This window comes from Miniopterus natalensis, chromosome 2 (assembly GCF_054644295.1).
Source record: "Miniopterus natalensis isolate mMinNat1 chromosome 2, mMinNat1.hap1, whole genome shotgun sequence".
NCBI lineage: Eukaryota > Metazoa > Chordata > Mammalia > Chiroptera > Miniopteridae > Miniopterus > Miniopterus natalensis.
In genome coordinates, this window is record NC_142082.1 from 72,182,663 (window position 1) to 72,201,752 (window position 19,090).

General features: G+C 41.3%; 1 protein-coding gene across 1 annotated transcript in view; it reads right to left on the bottom strand.

Moving 5' to 3' along the window:
- ENOX1 (ecto-NOX disulfide-thiol exchanger 1) overlaps positions 1 to 19,090 on the bottom strand; it is a 223,128-nt gene that overhangs the window by 69,827 nt on the left and 134,211 nt on the right. Inside the window, exon 10 of the mRNA XM_016205373.2 lies at positions 17,137 to 17,321. Within this exon, the coding sequence (XP_016060859.2) occupies positions 17,137 to 17,321 (185 nt within the window). The remainder of the gene's footprint in view (positions 1 to 17,136; positions 17,322 to 19,090) is intronic.

The following is a 19,090-nucleotide window of genomic DNA, read 5'->3' on the forward strand; positions in this document are numbered from 1 at the left end:
GCACCAGCGGGATATTGTGAGACTAAAGAACATCAATTAAGTATGTGAGGCTCCTTGGCTGGCAAAGGGTCCAAGTTAAAGGAAACTGCATCATTATCCTCTTTGCAAAAAAAGGAGAGATTAAGACCCAGCAAGGTCAAGTGACTTTTAACTGGCATGAGCAGGCACTACTGGGGATTAATATTCAGAGAGAAAAAGGTCTGTTGTTGAGCCTCACCCTAGCCATGCTGGTTGCCTTCCTTCTGCCAATTTTCAAAGCACAGGGAGGGCCAGCTTGAATTAACACCATTCATGCAATTCACAAGAGATGGTGTCAAATGCCTTGCTGAAGTGGGTATACATATCAGCGATATTCTCTGCACTGCCTGTGCTGGCAAATCCAGTGCAAATGATAATCCAATTTGCTGGGATTTATTTATTCTTATCATTTTCTTTTTTGCAGCTATATGAGGTAGTCATCACCCTGGCCTCTGGGCACATGTACAGCTGGTAATGTAGAAATTTAAAATATTAACATGCTTTCCAGCCAGGTCGGCCCATTTACTTCAAACAAGAACCTGATTGAGCAGCTGGGTCTTGTATTGTGGCCCAAAGCCCAAGAGAGATTTGTTCTTTCTTTGCAGGGTTTATAACCCAGTCATGATCAGAGCTTATAGCTAGAAAACCCCTTTTGGATGACTTTTAACCAAAATCCTGTGGCATTCTTTGGAGGCGGCTTATACAAAGTGATCCGGCCTTGCTCAGGGGGCCCCCGGAGAGCTGGACCAAGCTCATCCTAGCACCGTTAACTGGATACACCGCCATCCCTGACTTCCTGGGCTGCAGCTTTAGGAAAGCAGCTTTAGACTTAATGGTTATAGAATACGAAGGTTTTGGGGTCTTGAGAGCTTATAGTTGAATCATAACGGCGAGAAAGTCCTAATGATCAAACAAGTTGTGCAGATAAAGAGGAAATACAGCTGAGAGTTTTGCCTCTATATCAGCCACAGATGTCTAAGGATGGAAAACTTTCTGTATTGTCGGCCTGGAAGGCCTTTATCGCCCATGTTACTTAACTCCTGATTAACGGCAGAGCTTTAGTAAAGCTAATTCAACGATTACAATATTCCCAATTTTTCTTTGTAAATGCAAGTTCACGCTGTTATGACTAGGAGACTCTGACATCTAGGGGCAGGGAGGAGAGAAGAGCCCCTCAACTGATTGGCACTGAATCTTCAGGTGCCTCTGGAACAAGCTCTGCAAATAAATGGGCACATTCATCTATCACAGGAGAGGTGTAAGGCAGACCACATCTGCTTGTTCCCCCAAAGTGTCTATTATTTTAATACACGTAGGTTGGTCTGGAACCCCACATTTTAGGAGTATCATAACCTCCTGGAGATTCCAAGTTCACCTGTTCCCTATTCTAAGCCCGGGATGGACAGGTGAGGGCCACAGCAGATAAAACCAGCTTCCCTGAGCGGCCTCACTCCCCTGCAGGCATGCCCTGTGGCAGCTATGTAGCCTCTGGACTATCTTAGGTTTACCCTGTCTCTGAAATGCAGATTGTCTTTAAGAAAATACAACAATAGCAGCAGCAGCAGCAGCAGCAAAAGGAAACCTCAACAAATAGTGCCTTTGCAAATACTCTTAATATCTGGGGCTGAGGTCTATTTGGTAAAATAAAATAGAGCACTGCCCAGCTTGCATAGATCTCAAAAGTGCAAGCAGAAAATTACCATTTTAAACCAATATTCCCTGCTTCAGAAACATTAAATATAGAAGGCATTAAAGAAGTGAGCTGGATTACTCAAGCCCTTTACAATAAATGGTGTCAGGATGGTCATGAATGATAACAGGAAAAAAAAAAAAAAAAAAAGGCTCCCAAGGTATAAAAATTAGAGCTGCAGCTTTATGCTTAATGATTATGTCAAGTTACCCTATGATGAAGTGTTCCTCCAACCTCAGCAATGCCCCCACTCATAATGAGCAACTGCATGCATTTTAAATTATATGTGGAAGGCTACCCATGTCCTTTAGTGAAAATTTCAATCACATGTTTTGCTGAAATCAGCTGAAAGGCTGGCTCCTAACAATGATGGCACGGTTAAGATAATCACCTGTGATATGTAGCTAGTTAAATAGGGAGTAATACCAAGGTTAGTGTTGACTTTTAATTGTTCAAAAGGAAAGGAGAGGGAAACCACAATTTTAGGGTCTGCTAGTAGACTTTGTGCAGCCATCTTTTTTTTTGTTTTCAAATGACAAATCATGTAAATCATGATACAAAGCAAGTGATGTAAAGCAGTTACATTCTTTTTTTTTAAATTTTTTGTTTAAAATATTACAGATGTCCCTTTTTCTCCCCAATGACCCATTCTACCCTGTCCCATCCCCCTCCCCAGTCCCTCTCCCCACCATTGTCCGTGTCCTTGGGTTGTGCATATATGCATATAAATTCTTTGGTTACTCTCTCCTCCTCCAGGGGGACATATATACCATGGAATACTATGCAGCTGTAAAGAAGAAAAAATCTTGTACCCTTTGGGACAGTATGGATGGACCTGGAGAAAATTATGCTAAGCAGTTACATTCTAGTCCAAGTAATTGTACCAGGATTAAAAGGATCATATCAGGATTACACTGGGAAAGTTAAAAAAATAATAAATGGTTTTGCCACTCACTTCACTATGGATAATCTTTAACAGGATAAGTTCTCTTTTATTCCAAGTGGTTTAAAGCCTCATTTTCCTTTAGTTGTTTTAGTTTTAGATCATGAATGAGTATTCTGTAGCCAATTAAAATGACTGTATTAATCTGGCTTAACATGTTAATGGGATACATTATATTAACAGGCTTTTGTAATGTTGAACCAACCTTGCATTGTTGGAATAAATCCAATTTGGTGGTTTACACATTAAGAGAATAAATTAGCTTTTTTAAAAAAGAATTTTAAATCTGTCTTCATAAGTGATTTCTGCCCCTCCTCCCTTTTATTACTGCCCTTATCCTGTTTTGATATCATGTTTAAATACTAGCCTTATGAATGAGTTGGTACAAGCTTCCTTCTTTTCTAGTCTCTGAATGGTGTCATAAAAGATTGGCATAATCTTCCTTGAATGTTTGGTTGAATTTCCCTGTAAAGCCATCTTGAGTCTTGTCACTTTGATGAAAGATTTTAAGGTACTAATTCAATTCTTAAAATGAGATCATTTAGGCTTTCAATTTCTTCCTGATTTAATTTTGATAAGGTATTTTTTTCTTATAGGTTATCATGTGTCTATATCACTCAAGTTTAAGAGTTTGTCAAGATAGAGCTATTCCTGATATTCTCCTATTGCCTTAATCTCTGTCATATCTGTAGTTACACCTCATTTTCATTTTTAATATTTTTTATTACATCTTTTTCTTTTTGTGTGATCAATGTTGACAGAGATTTTTAATTTTATTAGCCTTCTAGAATAAATAACATTTGGCTGTGTTGATCATCTCTATTGCATGGCAGCTTGCTATTTTAGTAATTTCTATCCTTATTTGTCCTCCCTTCTTTGTGTTTATTCTTTATTAATAAGAGTTGGATGTTTACTCCAATTTTCTCTTCACCTAAAGCAGACATTTAAATTTTTAATTTTTCCTCTAGGCTCTGTTTCAGTTGAATCCTCCAAGTTTTGATATGCTGTGTTTTTATTATCAATTACTTCTAAATATTTTAAAATTACAATTCTGACTTCTTTTTGGACCTAGGGGTTCAGATGTATGTTTTTAAATTTCCAAATATATAGGATTATTTTAGTTATCATTTGTGACACTGATTTCGAAAAATTTCGTTGTGATCAGAAAATATGAAAACACTCATTTGAAATATGATGAGACTTGCTTCAGGTCTAGCATGGGATTACTCTTTGTAAGTGTTCTAGGTATGGTTGATAAGTACAGTTTTCTATATATGCTCTGCTGCTCAAGCTTATAGGGGCCGAATGTATGGAAATGCTTCATTGACTACAAACATTGGCAGGAAGAGTAAGAGGAAGGGAACAGCAGAACTGCTTAGAAAAATGTCCTTATTTCCTGACCTCTTCTAGGGTCTTGCACTGAAGAGTGTGATTGACATGTTCTCACTTTCAATATTAGGGAAAATAATTAGGAAGAAGTTTTAAGCACTGTACTGTCTGGTTTGGAGACTCCTCACCTACTCTTTCTATGCCTTGGCTTGTTAATAAGCATGGTACAAATGAAAACATCATTAAGGCTTGTAAAACATCTGGATAGTAGAAAGGTGTTCTGAATAGAAACACCGGTGGCTGCATATACACACATTCCACAAAAGTGAATACTCTATGGCTTATTTCCTGAGGGTGCAGTCATTCTCTGAGTCCTGGGGCCACAGGGGTTGCTCTGAATAAGGTAGGTGACTGATGCACTCTCTAGGCTCTGAAATACCAGCAGAGAGCGCCTGTCACCTTAAAGATAGAACGACCAGCTCAATCCTTAAGCTTCTACAAAGTCTCATCAGAAAGCTAGTTATACTCAGTCAGTGAGATGAGATTAGTATTTATTTGGGCCTAAATAGGGAAAGCAGCAAAGATTAAGAATCAGGGAAGTTGGTTCAGACTTTTCAGACACTGAGAATAAAACGTGTGTGGTGGCCCTAGCTGGTCTGGCTCAGTGGTTAGAGTGTCAGCCCTCAGGCTGAAGGGTCCAGGGTTCGATTCTGGTCAAGGGCACATATGTGGGTTGCAGGCTCGAGCCCTGGTCCCTGTCGAGTGTGTGCCAGAGGCAATCAGTCTATGCGTCTCTCTCACATCAATCTCTCTCTCTCCCTTCCACTCTCTCTGAAAAGCAATGGAAAAAATATTTTTGGGTGAAGATTAAAAAAAAGAAAATGTGTGTGCTGACTCAACAATTTGTTCTTTTCTTCATTCATTTATTCAGATATTTGTTGGATATGAAGTTACTAAACTGGCCATAAAAGATTGGTCTTAGGCATCAGAATAGTTTCAAGTCCAACATCAGAAGAAAAAAGAAACTAACACTTATTTAACATGTCAGGGGGAAATCATAGCCTCTGTGTCTCAACTCATGTTTCCAGGGAGACAGGAGACAGATACAAATGAATGTAAAAGGAAAAGATTCCCAGAGCGCAAGCAACTATGAGGAGGCAGAGTATGAACTTGAGGATGGGGAACTGGGAGCCCTGGGCAGTGAGGTGAGACTGGAAGGGCGGGGGCTTAGTTCAGCAACTTAACCTCCCTATTTGATTAAAACTAGGAAATAAGTGGGCTGAGTTAGGGCCCACTAATGGCCCTCCTGGTTTTAACAGACTGTATATTGCGGTCCTCATGCTGTAACAGCAGTGATAAAATTGAGTGTAATTCTAATCCAAATTTTGTATCTAAAGCAAAATTCCCACTATCATTGCATTCTATCTTGCTCTCACTGTGAGTGGACCATGTAGCCAAAGCAAATCATGGGTTTCACATGAGAAATGGCCAGCAAATTGTGGGCTTGAAATCAAACACGTCAGTCACCAGCTGGGCAGAGAAGCTGGCTGGAAAGTCGGGTCTAATCAACTGAGCCCCAAGGACCCATGAGGAAAGGACCAGACCTGGGAGTGCTCCTTAAATGACCTGGTGATTCTCTGAAGTCAGTCTGAGCTCACGTTATCAGATGTAGGGTGGAGAAACTACATCAGGAACCCATGCTTTTCCTTCTCCCCAGATGATAAATAGGAGGATTACTGGGGGGGGGGGGGGGGGGGGGGGCATTATATTTGTAAAGAGAAACTCAGCATGACCGCTTTTTTATGGACTTTACAGTTAGGTCATTACCAAAACCTTCCTGAAATAAACTGAGTAGCATAAGAAATACAAACTACGAGGGAAGAAATCTAAACTCAGGAGAAGACAGGTGCACAGAGAACCAGCGAGGGACAGAGCGGCAGAGCACCACCCCACTAAATGACAGAAATGAGTTACTCAGGATGAAAGGGAAATCACGGCTGAGAGGACACATCTCTAATACCGTGAGTGAGAGGCCCTGCCTTGCCACTGAAGCCCCTCTGACGGGAATACCTGAGTAATACCTGGCTTAAAATTAATTAAGGTGGTGTTGGTGGCAGAAGACATAAAAAATGGAATGTGTCTGCACGGGGCCACAGCAGAATAAATTAAGAGAACAAAAGGAAGAAGAAAAAAGATGATAAAGCTTTGAAAAGTCACTCTGCTCCTCCTGCATTTACAAGCATTACTTGCAACACCCCCTCCTTGGAAACCTACAACCAGAGTTCTAGTATATTGTCTCCCTTTCTGTCGTCTCCAGCACTTCCAGCAAATAAAGCTGTCGTGGCTATTTTCTAAGTGGTGTGTGTGTGTGTATGCACGTGGGTGTATGTGACAGAGAGGGAGGGAGGCACAGAGACACATAGAGATGAAACGGAAACCACAACAACTTGGAGAGGTAATTACCAAAGTGAGGAAGCTGCATCGAGACAAGGGCTTCACGAGGCAGGGGCTTGCCGGGGATCGGCTGAGTGAAACGGGTGGTCTGTAAAGTGAGGACCGGACTGGGCACTAACTTTGTTGAAGTTCCCCTGCTGACTATTCGGGATGCCTTGTTAAGCAGGGGAGAAAGCATAGTCTTTAACTACCCATCTCACAACATCTTGGAACTGAATTCCCCATTGCACACTTTGGGTACAGTTCTAGAAACGCTAACTGACTAAGCTTGGCTATTTCATGGGTCAATATTTAGAAATGATTACCCCTATATGTTTATGCGAACAGAGAAAAAGACCGAAGAGATACACGGAGATGTTAACAACAGTTTTATCTGGGTAGTGACACTGGGAACGATTTGTTTCCTTTTATATGCTTCTTTTATGTTTTCAAGTTTTCTGCATTGAATACATTCTTTTATAAAGAGGAAAATAAAACAAAAATTAAAATGACAAACCTAGATCCAGAAAAACTGCAACTCCCACCCACGTTTCTCTTCCTCTGTTTATTCTCTTACTCAGATGAAAGAGGGTTTTTGCTCTGACTCCTGCTCCTTCCAGAATGTTTCCACGTTGTCGTCGTGCGCCCCCACAGCGTTTATCCCGGCTTTCTCTTCACAGCCCTCATTTCTGATGAGAAGAAAATTGGCTGGTCTTTCTAATCCTCACGCTTCCTCCCCTCACCAGCTGCACGGAGAAAGGCCTGCGGCACGATTCCCTCCCCCCGCAGCCCAACGTGAAGGCGGGTAATTGCATCAGGCTGCCGCGGGTGCGGGGTGTGACACCTGCTGCATTCGGGCGGCGGTGCGCCCGGGGCCAGGGCTGCAGGGCCCACCAGGCTGCCGCTTGCACTCGCAGGTTATACAGAAACGAAGTCAAGGCCAGGCCACAAGGATTCATTTTAGCGTCCGTGGCTGGAGGGAGAGACGACAATGGTCAAACGGAGTAAAAGGCCAGGATGTGTCTGCAGCAAAAGTCCGTTTTGATTTATAGCATTTAAAAAAAGATCCATTTCACTATAAATCTGGCACTCTTCCTGCGATATGGCCTACAAGTCAGGAGGCAATTTCCAAAAGAGGTGGTGGAGAGGAGGGTCATGGAAAGGTCATCCAGCCACCGTGGCTGATGTGTTGGGGACAGCAGAGTTCCTTTGTCCTGGGTAAGGCTGCAAGGCTGTGGGAAATGCTGTATTTCCCACTGCAGACTTCAGGGACAAACAGCAAAAGGTAGACGCCTAATGGAGTGCAGGGCAAAGCCATTATTTCAATCCCTCGCTCCTACATCGATTCGTCCGCTAGCCTCATTATTTTTAGAAGGGACAATTACTAATGAGGATGCATTTGATGATCAAATTAATCAATGGCAGAGCAGGATAATGAATGAGGAGATGAAGACTCCTGTAGTTAAGTTTTATCAGGGCTTCCCTTTTCCTTCCCAGAAGTGAAGAGTTTTATTTCCACAGTCCAAATTTAATAAATAAAAGCCACACGTACGTTTTCTTTTTGCTAGCTCTTGCTCTGCTAATGTGAAGACCAAACCAAGGGCTATAATGTAGAATCAGAAAACAGGCAATGGGTTTTTGCCAATAATATTTCTAGCGATTGGCAAGCACAGGGAGGGTAGAGCTTCCTGTCTTCTGCTCTCGTGCTGACGGCCTTCTGAGCACCACATCCATCAGGTACAAGCCCTAGGCAAGTCACGTGACACCTCCAGGTCTCAATTTCTTACCTGAGAAACTAGGATAAGCACAAACTTCTGAGTTGTAAGCATTGTGTGAAATAACGTGAACATGCTCTTGGGAGTGAACCGTGGACCATGGGCCCGCCTGCTGTCAGGGGCATAGAAACCACAGCGCAGGCCGCCGCAGGATAAGGAAACAGATCTCGATTTGTCCAGACTTACTCTGCAAACCCTGAGGTTTCTCTTAAACCTCTACATCTCTTTATGTTTCCACCTGGAATGTGGCAATCACAAATTGTATTTGTGCAACAGCTTTTCAAAATGTGTTCATACACATAACCTCATGTTACTGCAACAAGTTTTGTCGGAGATTGGCAGGATCCATTCTGCAGATGAAGAACCTGAGGTCCAGACAGCCGACTCTAGCGAAGTTGGACAGAAAACAGTCAGGCTAGAGCCACCTTTTCCTTCTCCTGGCTCACTGTTTTCATTTTCTTGTGCAAAAGCTTGGCACCCCTTGGGTGGCATGAAGCAGCTTATTGCCTGCCTTACCTTGTGATCTCTGCTCAGCGAAAACAGCAAGACACCCAGTGGTCCATTCTTATTTGAAACCACTAAAAAGCTTAGAGAGGTTTCCTTTCCGTTATCTTCATTTTTTAGTCTTTGTATCTTGGCCAGAGCCAAATGGGAATGTGCTTTAAACTCCCAAACTCCTTAGCAGATGTCAGGTGTGATCATTTCAAACAGGTAGGGCTTTGTAATGTAAAGCCCTGGGCCCAGAACTGAAGAATTGGTTTCTATTTCTGGTTCCAAATGTACCAACCACGCCTTCATAGTCTCACGTGGAGTGGGAAACAGAGTTTCTTCAGATGTGCCAGAGAATGCAACCTGCAGATGTTAGGAAATGCACACGCTGCCAGCAGGGACTCTGCAAATGGCTTTCAGCCACCTAATGAACGGTGCTCTTGAATTATAAATGAAGATTATCATCACCATCACGTGAGCTGCTATTATAAGGCAACATCCCAAGGTACTTGGCTGAAGAATGGGTAGGAAATGAAATGACAAACTCTGGGGTAATTCAGTGAAAGGAAAATAAGACAATGGTAGACCCCAAATTTGGCAGCTACTGTGAATCCGGATGTCCAGTCCTTAACCTTTGTAAAGCCACATCATCTGAGAGATGTACATGTTTTATGACTTTTCTGATTCTACTAAAATGTCAAAAACTTCTAATATGAATGTGGGAAATGTCTTGTGAGTTGTTTTCTATTTAAAAAGAAGGAAACTTCATTTGGAGCACTGAAATGGAATCAAATAAACATGGGGTATATCTCGGCACTCATAGCTTGAAAATATTCCAGATTTTTTATATGTGTGTGAGTATATGTTTATATTCACATATATTTTTTGAAAATGTTTTCCTACTTGCACATGAAAGTCTAGAAGAAAGCTCCTTTCTCTACACCATAATAATGTAATTTTCCTGCCCTTTCAGCAATAGTGAAATATTTTCTGCACTGGTGTATAATGTTTCGTATATTAGCCGTATTAAGATAATGTTATTACATGCTTCTTCCTGAATGAGTAAACAACCAGATCCTCATGTATGTGCTAGTTTCTTCCAATGGAACAATTCTGAGCTTCCTGATGTAAGAATCGTACTAAGAAGGGAGATCCTCATATTATATTCCACTTAGATCCCAAGCGAACAGATCTTTAGTTTTTCACATTCTGCATCCAGTTCATTTATCTAAATATTTCACAAAAGCTCTTAAAATATAATTGATTATCATAAAATTGTTGAATTTTTCTTTCAGAGACATTTTTCTTTTTCTCTTCTTATTCTTCTACGTTTGTGTCATTTTTCTTTTAAAAAAAATCTCTGGCGGAAGAACTGCTCTTCCCCTGCCTTCCCCTATCTCTGCACGTCCGTCTCGTCCCTCTGTCCCTCCTTCTACTTTTTTCTCTGCATATCCAGTTGAGCTTAGGCTTGCTCCAGACCATCAGGGTCTTTTTTTTAATTCCCTGCCTTCTTTTCTTCTAGGTCAAAACACCAACACAGAACGGGAAACAGTTAACCACGTCACTACTGTCATTACGTATCGCAGCCTCTTCATGTCACCTTTTCTGGTCTAATGTGTCTCCCTTCCTTCCTCCGTCAAACCCGTCTAATCTGCCTCATCCTGAAGCAGCTATCTTTAGTTCAAAATATGCTGCCTTAAGTCCCCACGATCGTTTCTCTTAGACATTTGGAAAACCTGCTTGCTGTTCCTCCCCGTCTGCCTCTGGACAGCCGGAATAACTTGTAATACGCTTCCCCTGCCCCTCACAGGCCCACATGCCACCCAGCTAATTCCGGGGCTGCGGTCAAGTTGAAAGCCTGAGCCGGGCTTTGTTCAGGATGGCAGACGCAGTCCACCGGTGTTTGCTTTTTGTTTTTCCTTCCTCCAGAAACTCAATTAAAATGTCTGTCAGTGGTGAATAAACTTTAGGAAGTGAAGGGAGTGGGAAGGGAGTTCTAGGGAGTTCCTGGTGTAGGACAGATCCTGGCATTTATGGGATCTCCAGCTCTCGTGAAAATGAAGCCCGCCAGTCAATCGTCATGCGTGGGAGAAAGACTGTGTGGGGAGGCAGAGACCTGGACTCAGCAGGGAGGGAACCCACGAAGCTTCCTCGGAAAGTAAACCAAACCTTTCACTCCCAAATGCAGACAGACAGGCATCCCCTCACATGAGAAGAAACCTGGAGCACGAGAGAGACAGGCTGAGATACAAAAACCAAATGACCAATCTTGGGATAAATAGAAATGATTCAGGAACAAAGAGAATCTTTATAATTCTAGTTAGTATTCTCAAAAAGATTTGAGAAGATAACACAACCAAAATATAAGGATAATATTACATGAAAAGATAATTATCAAAGAACAAATATAACATTTGCAAATAAAACACTGTGATTATCAGATACGAATTTCAATAGAAAGGACGAAAAATAAAGTTTAAACAGATGACATGAGAAAAAGAAGAATGGCACACAGCATCCGCCTAGTCCGTTATCTGACTGGTGAATAGCTCAGGAAGGAAATAAAAACAGAAAACTAAGGTGAAAAACTACCAAGACAACGGAGACTCCTATTGCAAACTCATTACTTTGGTGCGTGTTCTTTGCAGGCAGCGCCTCGCCCAAGTTCTTCGTAGTACCACCTTTCGATGTCCACTGGGAGCAGTGGGCCTGCTGGGCTTTCAAGGATTTTCACAATTTTTAAGGGACAAGCTTTTTTTTCATGAATAAAAAGAATTCTCTAAACATGGTCTTGGATATGATTTTTTTACTTGACCGTCCAAAAAAATTTTTCTAGTAATGAAAAACACCACCCTCCCCACCACAGCCACCTCCACCACTGGCACCTTCACCACTATAGCCATCATTGCTACCTTCATCAGCACAGCCACCTTCAACCCCCCCAGTTCCACTCCTGCTGTCATAATAACTATCCTGACTTTGCCATGTACACCTCAGACTTCAGCACATTTGAATTTCAGAGAGCAACTGAGTGTGTACTATGTACTGCCTCTAAATATTTACTAAGCAATTGAATAGCATAATGGATATTTTAGAAGAGATGCTTAATGTAAGTGGTCAGATGTACTCACTGATGTTCTAATTTCAACACAATTTCATTTATTTATTAATTATATCTCAAAGACCAATTAATGACCAATTTGGCAAAACAAGCTGGAGTTACTTTATATTTTAATTTCTAAATGATCATAATAATCTTCTTTTTCTCAATTTTTCTGATCTCCTCTTGCTGAAAGCTGTCAAGACAGCTGACTTGCCCTGATCTTTAGTAGTGTCAAGATACTGCTCTACATGAGTCAGTGACTTCCTGGCCTGAGATAGCTGGTCTTCTCACAACATTTGTTAATACTACATAAAAGCATCAACTTAAAGTATTCATGAGAAAGTCTTCTGACATAATAATCTTTAGTCACACATAGTTTTATGATCAGCAGCTTAAAATGGTATCCTGTTATTATCTGAATATTAGTCCTTTCAATATGATTTACACATGGCTTCAAAAAGAATTCTGATTTTTAAGTTGGTTATTTAAAAATATGACAGTGACCTATCCTCAAGAATGAAAATACAAATATTGTTTAAACTGAGTTGTGGTTAAACCATAATAAGACTCCACTGTTTACTTACTGTAGTGGCTGAAAAAGACAAAACAAAACAAAACAAACTGACCATCCCAAGTGCTGACTGATGGGGACACAGAATGCCTGGAATTCTCATTTACTCTCATGGGAATGCACAATGGTCCAGACATTTTGGAAAACAGTTTATCAGTTTCTTAAAGTTAAACATGCTTACCATATGATCCAGCAATCTTCCTCCTAAGTATTTACCCAAGGTGAAATGAACAATTATGTCCAAACAAAAATCTTATAAGTAGATGTTTACAGAAGATATATTGCCCCCAAAACAGGAAATTACCCTAGTGTCCGTTAACTGATGATTAGATAAACAAATTATGGCTCTTCCTTACAATGGAATACTATTCAGCATAAAAAGGAATGAACTGATACAGCAACATGGATGAATCTCAAATTCATTGTGCTAATGAAAGAAGCCAGACTCAAAATGTTGCATACTGTATGATTCCGCCTCTCTGACATTCTGGAAAAGGCAAAACTACAAGGGTGGAAAACAAATCAGAGGCTGCTGGGAGTTCCTTAAATAAAAAGGAACATAAGGGAAATTTTTTGGTGATAATGGAGCTGTTTTATACATTGACTGTGGTAGTGGTAGTTACATAAGTGTATGAGTGTATGAATTTGTTGAAATTCATTGAACTGTACCCCTAAAAATAGTATTTTTACCATATATATTTTTTACCTCAATAAACCTAAGAAAACAATTCAGTGTGGAAATCTGAAGATAAATAAGAATTTAAAAATATGCATTATTTTTCATTGTATACCTAATAATACAAATGAAAGTCAACAACTTCACTATCCCTGTGGCAAAGGACAGGTTAGCTTCATTGCTAGCTTAAGATCAGGGAAAGGCTACCGTGTTACCATGGCTGCAAGTTATTATTGAAACCTCCATTAAATTATAACTCACATGTAATATAGGGGTAGACTGAGAAACAACCAGACAAAGTCACCCAAGGGTTTTTCATTTTTAGGAACTTTGTCCATAAAGTTTTCTTCATGAACATACGAGAAACTCTGATGTCAGTGAACATATCCTTAAGGGATTAAAAGAAGACAGGTTAGAAACTTTTTGGCTAAACTTGAAGGCAACTCTAAAATTTGTATGCTAGTTCTAAGGCTGTTAAGCCTCTTTATTTTCTTTTGTTTATAACAGAAATAACTTCCCACAGATGGATTGTTAAAACAATGACATGTGGGAGGCTAACCCCTCCTCTACCTCCTGACTTTCCCATAAGACCGTGATTTTCTAATTTAAAAAGTGGATAGCGGACAGCCCTGGCCAGTGTTGCTCAGTGGTTCAAGCATTGGCCCATGCACCAAAGGGTCGTGGGTTTGACTCCCAGTCAAGGGCACGTACCTGAGTTGCAGGTTTGATCCCTGGCCCTGATCAGGGTGTGTGTGGGAGGCGACCAATCAATGTGTCTCTCTCACATCAGTGTTTCTCTCTCTCTCTCTCTCCCCCTCTGTCTTCTCCTCCCTTCCTACAACTCTCTCAAAATCAATGGAAAAAATACCCTTGGGCGAGGATTAACAACAACAAGAAAAAAAGTGAATAGGAGACAGATTGAAAGTAGGTTTCAAAGTAAAGAGAATTCTTTGCAGTCGTTCTTAAATTATCAAGTTGTGATAATTTATTCAAAATGATGCTAAGGTAGAAATATAAATCGTAACAAGCGCATATATTTTAAAACTATATTGAAGATGGGTTGCCACAGAGATTGCCATGCATCTATCTAACAACCAGTAAAAATTAAAATTATATCTGGTGCCACTGGTTAGTGTTTCCCATGTACTTAGGAGGTGCTACACATTTATATCTCCAGGGTGTCAGCTCTCACCACTCCCTGCCTTGCAGTTTATAACATAGGAATCCCAAATAACCCAGTGCTCCCCACAGGCACCATGCTAGTTCTTGCTTCTGTGCCTTTGTCCATTCTTTCCTCCATTCAACAAATATATTCTGACTATCTGTAACCCACCCCACAATTCTTTTGACATTGTTTACATAAATGCTGACTCTGACTAATATGTAGTTTGTAGATAAACAGCATGTTTATATAAGAATCCTAGAAACTAACTTCAGAAGATACAGGCTCCAACCTTCAGTCATCCCAGCTCTGGGAGAATTGCTGACCTTCAACTGTAAAACCAGGATGACATAAACCAGTATGACATACATCACATCATCACTTGACCAGTTTTAGGTCCTTATCAGAATGGACTATGCTGGTCTCCATGTAGACAACTTTAAAAGCCCCTTCCCTTAATCTCCTTGTTCTGCTTTCCTTCTCCCTCCTTATAAAAACCTCTGCTTGCACTGAGATGTGAAGATGGCTTTGGGACAAGAGTCCCCCATCTTCCAGGTGGCCAGCACCTGAATAAACCTCTTTCCTTTTTCACCAGCACCTGTCTCATGAATTTGGCTTTCATGGCAGCAGGCAGCCAAACCCTGGTTTTGGTTACATATCTGCTATGTGTCTGTCACTGATTGAACTGTATCTCCCCCACTAAAATTTATATGTTGAAGTTTTAAGCCCCTGTACCTCAGAATATAAATTTACTTGAAAACAGTCATTGCAGATATTATGAGTTAAGCTGAGGTCATGCTGAAATGCATGGGCCCCTTAATATTATATAAATTGTGTCCTTATAAAAAGTGAAATTTGGACACAGACACACACAGGGAGAATGCCATGTGAAAAAGAAGACAAAAACAAAATGATGTGTCTACAAGACAAAGATTATCAGAAGACCATGAGAAGCTAAGGGAGAGCCATGTAACAGATTCTTCCTCACAGCCCTCAGAGGAACCAACCCTGCCAAAATCTTAATCTTGTACTTCTAGCTTCTAGAACTGCGAGACAGTAAATTTCTGTTGCTTAAACCAAACCAAACCAAACCAAACCAAACCAAACCAAACCAAAAAAAAACCAACCGAAAATTCCCCAAAACAAACAAAAATAAGTTTCCTACTGATAAGAAGATTCTGCAAATGTATGGGAAACTGCAGCAACCAAATACTCCTTGCAAGGGGCTGTAGGTGGGTGGCAGTTTGTAACACTGCTCCTGTGTGAACCAAGCTGTTGGCTGCCAGGGACCAGTGCTGCCACTCCCAACATAATTTTCCCTGACTGATGAGCTTACCCTTGACTCCTCTGATTTTTCTCAGATTTGAATCTTCAACCACCTAACATGTTTTATCAACTTTTAAAGCAATTAGGATAATCTTTCCTGGAAGAAAAGAGGGCCGGTTGTGGGAGGTGTGACAGAGTAGCTTGTGGTCTTTGTGGAAATCTGCAGACTCTCCTCTTGGCAAGGGTGCAACACACACCCAATGCTGGGACATCTGGATAACGTGGGAGCCTTGCACAGCAGCTGTTACACTGATTTCCAAATGCAGGGTCCTGAACAACGACCATAATGACATTTTCCTGGCTAGTTCTTACCTCTGAATCTCACTGATGTGTCTAACACACACTGTGAACATCAACCAGCCAGGACTCAAAGCCAAGACTCAAAAATTGCTTTAAAATGGTGGGAGGTGTTTAAGACATAATATCTGTGACTTGGTCATTAACTTGTTTATATCCTAATCCTCACTTTTTTCCTATCCCCTTCCCTTAATTATTTTTCCCCTGCTTGGCAAATATTTCTGCAGCAGCTACTTCTAATCTTAAGAGAGTTTGGTAGGCAAGTCATGCCCCTGATCTTAGACAGCAGCCAATATGGATGGAAGAATTTTTAAAAATATTATTCATTATACAGAAATTTAATTTCCCATGATCCTACTTATCTTTCCCTTATTTAAATAAAAACAATCTCTCTCTTTTTTTTTGCCAGAAAAGAGTGTTAGATTTACATATTCAGAGGGGTAAAAAAAGTACCCATGTAAGATAATTTATGCTATATTATTCTATGATAACTCAAAGGACAAACACCTTAAGTGTATCAGATATCAATTAAAGTTTTCAGATATAAATCCAGCTATGAATCTTTAATTTGGTTCCTCCACTGCCAGGGCTCCAGTTTCCCCCCCTTTGTTTTTACCACTTATTTCCCACAGTCTGTGTTCCATCCCCTTCTTCAGAAGCCAACAGCATCTGCCTCCTTCTAGTAATTGCTGGAAATACACATCTTTAACTTGAATGTGCCAGGTTGATGTCTGGAATTCTTTAAAAAAGCACAGACACTGGCTTATTTCTAAAACTGTCCATTCCTCCAAATTCCAGTGCTTCATTCATCCCATCAACAAACATGTCTTAAATATGCAGTGTGTTCATGGAACCTGACTAGATCCTATTTATAATACAGAAGAAGAGGAAACAATATAGCTTATGTTTTCATTGATCTTGGAAATAAACAAACTTGCCATGCTTCTGTAAAATCAGTCAGCATGCTTTTAATTTAAAAATTATAAGACTACAAAGCGCTTGTGGCACAATCGGGATTTTCTGATTATGAAAATTGTGAGGCTCAATTTCAGAGGCAAACCTTTCCATCTCCTAGATTTTCTTCCTGTATTTCCTATCTCGAGGGTGTATTTCTCCAACATAATTTCTTTAGCTGTGGTTTTCCCCAGGTTCTACCCTCCCACAAACAGTCATCAGCACTTTCCTGTCCTAGAAACTTCGCTTTTCAGTTGTCATTTCCTCTCCTTCACCTGTCTTGCAAAGGGCTGTCATTTCGCTTCCACTGAATGCCCACATCCCTTTAAAAAAATCAAAACAAAAAGCCAACAGAACAGCTGGCCGGTACCTGCTGCATGCCTTGCATGGTCTGCTGCAGGAACTGGAGCTGCTGGTCCTTGGTGAGGTTGTCTTCTGTGCGGAAAAGCTGTTCTTTTTCTTGTTTCAGCAGCTCCACCTCATTCCTGTAGGCATCCAGCTGCCAACGGAGACTGTCGTTCTCCTCTTTAAGAGCGTAGGCCTGAGCAGCCAGTGCTGGAGGGCAAACAGAACGGGTTCAGGTGAGTTACCCTCCTGCTTAGACTGAGGGGGCCTCCTGCGGGAAAGGGACTCGCCCAAATTCCTAATGTTCTGCACCTGCTTAGAAGTAAAACCGAAACGCCTTGTTCCATGGCCCTCTGCAGTGGGTGAGCATCATTTGTTTTGCAATTTTCCTCTGTTCTATTTGTCTTGTCTTACATATGAATGTTTTCTGTGGGCATAGGATTCATTTCTTCTGAATTTTTGTCTCTTGACCTCTCCCTCTAACCTAGGCCCCCCTCTCAGAAGTCTGTATGTGTTGCTCAGCGACAGCAGCATCCGCATTCGAGGCGACAGTCCCGTCTCCCACACTGTGGTCCTCTCCCCTTCTGCAGGCCGCTGAGCTCCTTGGAGAGCCGCTGTCTTTCACACAATCAGCAACTCCACAGGTTGAGTAGCAGCGGCAGCCCGGGGGAGGGCAGAATTTATATGCACACCATTCCCCCTGCTCTACTGCTGAGACAAATTGCACAAATTGTTTTCTCTAACTCCTATCAGAATGGTAACCTAGTTCCATCTGTTTTACCAACAGATGAAGCTGCGTTTTCTCTCTACAAGGCTGAGTGGTTACTCTAATACTCCTTCCTGAAGCCTAAAGTTCTCCATATGTAGACTCAGACTCAGTCACTTCTCCATCTTACTGAGAAACCGAGATAGTCTATCAGGGTCTTACACATCAAGGCTTCAGAAACAACTGAAACTGAACAGAAGAGGAGAGTGAATGATCAAAGAGAAAATTAAGCATGGGGAACCCCCTCCCCACATTTCAGCTAATTGCTTCGTGGTCTCTCCAATATGAATAATAGCTTGCTGAGCACTCGCCGTATAATGGACTCTGGGCCAAGTGCTTCGCATGAACTAACTCACTTTTACAACTAACCCCCACCAAACCTATGACACGGGTGCTGCTCTTATCCCCTCTTCACGGATGAGAAAAACGAGGCTCAGAAAGTCACAGAACTTGTTCAGTCCCACACAGTAAGCAGCACAGTCTTCACACCCGGGCTGTTGCTCTGGTCTTTGCTCTCAGTGCCCGGGCTGCTTGACCAGTCTAGATGTGTTCAGTTCTTCCCAGACTGTTCAAAAGCAGTCTTTCATTGTATCCCCTTCCTCTCCCACCAGTTTTCCACACCTTTTTCTCTCTCCCACAGAAAATTCATTCTCTACTTTTGGAAGCAAGAGAAAAGTGAAAGAAAAATTTAAAAGCTTGTCATCAGTAACTTCTCCCTAGAATTCAGTTCCGGCCTGTGGGAGCCTGGTGTGGACCTGCTGCACAGCACGCTCGTCTCCACCACCACCCCAGCCCCAATCGGAGAGCCAGGCCCAGGGCAGCCTCTCAGATGTTCTACCTGCACATTGCCGTACAAGACAGATCTGTACTGAGGTACTGTGATACCCAGGTGAATTCTCTCCTCAAATATCAAACATCAATCTATGTTAATAATAGTTTCACAGTTGAGTGTTTTATGGTATTCAGCTTTTCAAAATGACAACCTATGTTTAGTAAACACTAAAATACTAATCAAATAGAACATGCAATGAACCAGAAAATTCCCTTCTGCAAACCATTAGGGATCAATTAGTCAACAAGCATTTACCGCATACTTACTCTGTGTCCAGACCTGCCTGGGGATCTTGGATCAGAAAAGGAGACAGAATATGTCTCTTCTCTCAAGGAGCTTAAAACATAGTAGAAACTGACACATTTGAATGAAACTAATACA